This window comes from Diaphorina citri, unplaced genomic scaffold (genome assembly GCF_000475195.1).
Source record: "Diaphorina citri unplaced genomic scaffold, Diaci psyllid genome assembly version 1.1 scaffold1794, whole genome shotgun sequence".
NCBI classification, from domain to species: Eukaryota; Metazoa; Arthropoda; class Insecta; order Hemiptera; family Psyllidae; genus Diaphorina; species Diaphorina citri.
The window spans coordinates 72,703-79,164 of NW_007379220.1; the positions used below are offsets into that span (position 1 = coordinate 72,703).

At 40.3% G+C, this 6,462-nt stretch overlaps 1 protein-coding gene across 1 annotated transcript; it reads right to left on the bottom strand.

Moving 5' to 3' along the window:
• Nucleotides 1-20: 20 nt before the first annotated feature.
• On the bottom strand, nt 21-4,238 carry LOC103517277 (tRNA (guanine-N(7)-)-methyltransferase-like). The gene is made up of 4 exons (XM_017447399.2): nt 4,065-4,238; nt 3,384-3,499; nt 467-759; nt 21-29 (listed from the first exon to the last, which is right to left on the bottom strand). Exons 1-4 carry the CDS (start codon nt 4,157-4,159, stop codon nt 21-23), a joined length of 513 nt encoding a protein of 170 aa, XP_017302888.1. The 5' UTR covers nt 4,160-4,238.
• Between the last annotated feature and the right edge of the window lie 2,224 nt (nt 4,239-6,462).

Below are 6,462 nucleotides of genomic sequence, written 5' to 3' on the forward strand. Positions count from 1 at the left end.
GAAGGATCTACTAGCTGGAGTTAAAGCGCCTTAAAAGAAAAAAAAAAAAAAAAACTTTACATAGTTAAAGTGAGCCAAACTACTACGAAAAATAGACAGTAAAAAGGCGGGGGGTGACTTAAATGGAGCTAAGCTCTTGCTACTTTTTACTTTCTATTACCCTTACGTATAGGGAACCTGTACAAGGTAATGAGAAAGTATTGCAATCGGTCCAAATTTTTTTTTTTTATAACGGCTAAGGTCTTAAAGTCCCGAACGCGAAGAAACAAGGAAGACAGGATATGAGAAAGCCAGCCGTTCCGAGAATGAACCTTATTTGTTCAGAATAAAGTTCACCCGGGGCGTGAGGCGATCCCGCGACCTAGCGCTTACAAGGCACACGCGCTACCAACCAAGCTAACTAGACTGGCAAGACGGGCCTTAAAGTCTGGTTTTTACATCTTGAAAAAAGAAAACAACGTCTTACCTGTGCCTTGCGGAAGTAATTGGGCAAATATTTCATGGCATTGGTACGAATGCAGGCAATGTTCTCGTATTGACTGTTTAGAATACAGTTCGCAAAACAACGTCTTACCTGTGCCTTGCGGAAGTAATTGGGCAAATATTTCATGGCATTGGTACGAATGCAGGCAATGTTCTCGTATTGACCTTTGTTCTGAGAACGTAGAGCGGCCACTCGGTCTATCACGTAATCTGACACTTTGACTCGGATCTCCAGACCCAGGATCAGTGTAGAGGGGAACATGGGAGATAGAGTTACTGAAAACCAAAAATTTACAAATATTAATGGTATAATACTGATGGAGAATTGTTTACAAGTGTACAACTTGTTTTGGAGATTGCCTTGTAAATGCTAGGTCGCCGCCGGTGCGATTTTCATCCAGGGCAGATTTTTAATCCAAAAATTCGCCAGCCTAGTTAGCTTGATTGGTAGCGCGTCTGCCTTGTAAGCGCTAGGTCGCGGGTTCGATTTCCGGGGGCGGATTTTATCCTAACCAGATAAGGTTCGTTCTCGGAACGGCTGGCTTTCTCCTATCCTGTCCTCTTTCTCTTCCCTTTTGGAGTAATAAGAACTTAGTAGTTACCTTACAGTTCTCTCTATCAAATATCTAGAAAGAAAAATAAACTACACCTTGGTCAAATACTAAAAAAAAAACTCGTGTAGGTACAAGTTTACCAAGTCTGTAGTTCATCATCGAATTTTCCTATACAAAGACCTTTAGAAATATCAGAAAATAGACCCAGGATCAGTGTAGAGGGGAACATGGGAGATAGAGTTACTGAAAACCAAAATTTACAAATATTGATGGTATAATACTGATGGAGAATTGTTTACAAGTGTACAACTTGTTTTGGAGATTGCCTTGTAAATGCTAGGTCACCGCCGGTGCGATTTTCATCCAGGGCAGATTTTTAATCCAAAAATTCGCCAGCCTAGTTAGCTTGATTGGTAGCGCATCTGCCTTGTAAGCGCTAGGTCGCGGGTTCGATTTCCGGGGGCGGATTTTATCCTAACCAGATATCATGAAATTTTAAATAATATACAAAATCAAAGGGGGGAAAACAGGGGGAAATGGAAAAAAGGGAAGGAATAAAGAGGAATTTGTTAAAAAAGAGAGGATATTTTCTTCTATGTATTCTAATAGTATGCATTTCCTTTTGTTCTACAGGACGGATTCAGTCGGGGCCTCTCGATTGGTACAGAAGACTTTTCCATTGAAAGTTTGGACCCGCTCCGACAATGAAGTGGAGAGAGTATTATATCAAGAACGGTGCAGCCCAGGGTGGTGATAATATCAAGAACGGTGTAAAGTTGTAAAGATATTATGTATATCAAGAATGGTGTTGTTACTCGTGAAAATAATGTGAAAAAAGTGTGAACATTTGTGAAGTTATATCAAAAACGGTGGATTTTGGTGATATCAAAAATGGTGTTGCTACTTGTGAAGGTGATATCAAGAAAGATGCAACCGAGGGTGGTGATAATATCAAGAACGGTGTTGTTACTTGTGAAGATAATAGATATCCAAGAATGGTGTTTTCACTAAACTTGTGATGATTAGATCAAGAACGGTGTGACCTCTCTTACCTCCTTTGTTTTTTGTGATATTCAAACGGAAACTAGTGAACATGAACACTTACTTTGGTAAAGTTGGTAAAATGTTCTGTTGTCCAAAATACGTTTTTGTACCAAGTATCAATACCAACTCAAACCAATTGAGGGGCTTATTTTTGATTTTTTCTTAAAAATTGACAGGAGCTGGTGGGCCGCAGTTTGTGCACACCTGCTTTACATGGTACAAATTTTTTAACCCACTGGAAATCAAACCCTGATTTTTCACGTCCAATGAGGCACAGAGATTCATTTGGAAAATATCCAAAAAGCTTCTGAATGTTGTGAAGGGTCAGAAAAAAATTGTGTTGCTATGACAATCAGGGGAAAAATTGGAAGAATCTCACAAATAGGAACAGGATCCAAGACTTCACACTGGTTACCTTTTTATAGTTAATAGCCTTTTCCCAGTGTTCACATGAATTCAGTAGGTACTTACAGAGGACTTTTTCTATTACTATGTAGTATGGAGTTCAACTAGACACCCCACTTGTCATTTTGCCAGCCACTTGTAAAAAAAAATAAAAATATGCAATTAACAGTTTTATGCAAAAGTGTAAAAAATAAAAACAGAAAAAACTGTGGACTTGTTTAAATTTGAAAATTCGCGGGGATTTTTTTTATAATCTTGTCATGGTCGGGAAATCAATTTTGAGGGATCCACTCATTTTTTTAGGCAAGGGCTTACCAAGTCCGATTTTCAACACCCCACTTGCCATTTTGCCTTTTGCCAGCCACAGCCACTTGCCTCTTGTAAAAAAATGCAAAATTGTAAAAATTTAAAAAACTGTGGACTTGTTTAAATTTGAAAATTCGCGGGGATTTTTTTTTATAATCTTGTCATGGTCGGGAAATCAATTTTGAGGGATCCACTCATTTTTTTAGGCAAGGGCTTACCAAGTCCGATTTTCACAAACAGATAAGGTTCGTTCTCGGAACGGCTGGCTTTCTCCTATCCTGTCCTCTTTCTCTTCCCTTTTGGGGTAATAAGAACTTAGCAGTTACCTTACAGTTCTCTCTATCAAATATCTAGAAAGAAAAATAAACTACACCTTGGTCAAATACTAAAAAAAACTCGTGTAGGTACAAGTTTACCAAGTCTGTAGTTCATCATCGAATTTTCCTATACAAAGACCTTTAGAAATATCAGAAAATAATCGGTTCACACAGTAGGAGTAAAGAAAGGCGCCTTAATCAGCCTTCTGACCATTTTTTGGGGACTGCGGGGACCATTTTTTTTAAGGATTAGGGTTCTAAGCTTCTAAATTACCTAATAGTCCACCATACCCACATCCCACGTCAACAAATTCTACTTTCTTCTCACAGGTTGGATCTTTCAGTTCGGGATACAGGGGAGACCAATCCATGTCGTTCGGAGAAGGAGGACTGAAACAAATAACACCAATGTTCTAAATGACAATAGCAAAATAAATGTTATTCCTCATAGGTAAAAGCCCCCTCAGAGCCTTAGGTGTAAGGCTGTAAGGGCAAACAGCCCTAAAGGATGTGAAATAAAAAGGCGGTGAACAAATTGATCTTTTTTTTAGTGGAGGAGAAGAAGAAGAGTGGTAACTAGGTAAGTAGGTACCTAATACTTACTCCTCCTCTTTTTCTTCGCCTCTTCCCGTGTACAGACGGGGTCGGCATTTTTCATCAGCCAATAGTGAAGCACACGTCGGAATGGGACCTTGCACACACGCCGACCGGTGGTCGGTGCCGGTCACTATTGGAATTTGGACGACCGGTAAAAAATCGGTCGTCCAAAACCGGTGTGTTTGCAACGGGCCTTACCTCTAGGATGATTGGTTTGGGCTGAAATTTGGTTTTGACTACAAATTTTACGAGTGGATGCCCTTCGCACTCAATCTTTGCTATTTCTTTAGCAAGGGAAACTCAGGCTGGTAAACTCCCTGTTTAAAGTCCCCCAGCCAGACTATAACTAGGTACTTACTATTCTACGGAATGATCAGCGATTGGATTGGAATGGGCTCGTTGCCTATAGTACCGCTTCTGTGGGAGTTGTAATGTGCGTTCTTCAGTCTCCATGATTTCCCCTAGTTGAGACCTAACTCAGGCTGGGTCAATGTGAGAAGGTGAGTAGCTTGACGACAAATAGATGATGAAACCCTAAAACCACCAAAATTATTAGTTATCAAACCTAAAGGTTTGTCCACACTTAGGCCACCCGCCAACGATCGATGTCGACTGAACCGTCCACACTGCCTTGACAACATAGATTCATCTCGTCGATTGATGGCTGGTCGACTCTGTTTCCACTTGTCCCACTTCGATTGAGAAGAGTGCCTGTCCACATCATCACGACACATTTTTTCCCCAAATGAAAATTTTTGTGTCTGTTCAGATTAGGTAGCCAGCCTATTTAGCTTTGAAGGTAGCGCATCTGGCTAGTAAGCGCTAGGTCGCGGGTTCGATTTCCGCCCGGGACGGATTTTATCCTGAACGGATAAGGTTCGTTCTCGGAACGGCTGGCTTTCTCCTATCCTGTCTTCCTGCTCTCTTCGCTCTCGAAACGGTAAGACCTTAGCAGTTACAGTTAGTTCCCTCTGTCAAAAAAAAACTTGAAAAAATAGGACACATTTCAATTTCAAGAAACAAGTTTAATGTGTATTTATCTTTGGATCAAATTTACAATACTGAAGAAATAGGGTCTTTCTTATGAGGGGAGTTCAATAAGTCTGGTAAAAAATGAGGAAGAAGAGAAACTAGTACAAACTAGAAAATGAAATACATGAAAGAATATGCCATTCTTTCCTAGGCATTTAAACGAAAATTCAAGTTGATTAGTCTTGATTTTTTTCAAGATGAGTGTTTCACCGCCGTTTTTATTTTCGTAGCAATGATTAGTTTATCACGGACCGCGGCTGTTCTACTACCTAACCTATTCTGGGCTTTCAACACAGAGTGTCCATGATAAAGTAAGTCTAATTAATGTACTGAGCGTTGCAATGAACTCTCAAGAATATGTAAGATCGTAGCTATGAAACAACAGAAAATTCAAGTTGATTAGTCTTGATTTTTTTTAAGATGAGTGTTTCACCGCCGTTTTTATTTTCGTAGCAATGATTAGACTTACTTTATCCCGGACCGCGGCTGTTCTACTACCTAACCTATTCTGGGCTTTCAACACAGCAACGAGTGTCCACGATAAAGTAAGTCTAATTAATGTACTGAGCGTTGCAATGAACTCTCAAGAATATGTAAGATCGTAGCTATGAAACAACGGCTACATTAGACTCATGTGGTCTGTGTTGTGTCATAGCATGCCCATCCCGAAGTATGCCTATCATCAGATGGGCAAGAAGAGACACATTTAGGTGCTGGGTCAACACGCAAACACCAAATAGTAACCCTTTGAAATATTTACAATTGAAAAACGGTACTATAGGTACCTACAAAGTACAATTTTTTGTCGATGGTGGGCATCGAACGCGGGACCTTCTGCATGACAAGCAAGCGTGTTACCGCTTTTACATTGAAATGGGGTTAATGGGGGTCTTTTTTGACAAAATTCCTGTGTGCGGAATCCAGTAAGTAGGACTATTGCACCCGCGCCGCGTTACCACTTAGCTAACCATATCCCCAAATTCATTGTGTAACATGATTCAAGTTTGTTTTTTAATTTTGCTTATCAATGCTAAGACTCCCGATTGAAATTCCAAAACCTGATCATTATCAAAGGTAGCTAAGTAGGTACTATAGGTACCTACAAAGTACAATTTTTTGTCGATGGTGGGCATCGAACGCGGGATCTTCTGCATGATAAGCAAGCGCGTTACCGCTTTTACATTGAAATGGGGGTCTTTTCTGACGAAATTCCAGTGTGCGGAGTCCAGTAAGTAGGACTATTGCACCCGCGCCGCGTTACCACTTTGATAACCATATCCCCAAAATCATCATCTAAATTTCAGAAGATGATTCAAGTTTGTTTTTTAATTTTGCTTATCAATGCTAAGACTCCCGATTGAAATTCCAAAACCTGATCATTATCAAAGGAAGCTATCCGATTTTCCGATTATTTATCTGGTTCCGGTTTTAAATAATTTTATTTCATTAGGGAGGTATCGACAGCTGATATCCTAGCCCTGCCTAGGCGATAAAGCTGGGCAGCGCAGTTAGCTTGGAGGGTAGTAAGCGCCAGGTCGCGAGTTCGATGACAGCCCGGGGCGGATTTTATCATAGATAAGTTCTTCGTTCTGAGAACGGCTGGCTCTCTCCCGTCTTCCTTCGCCTCGGGACAATAGAACGCAGGAGTTACAGGTTCATACACCTATCTATTAGACCTCTTAAAAAATGGTCAACGATACAAATTACATCAATAGCCTTTTTAT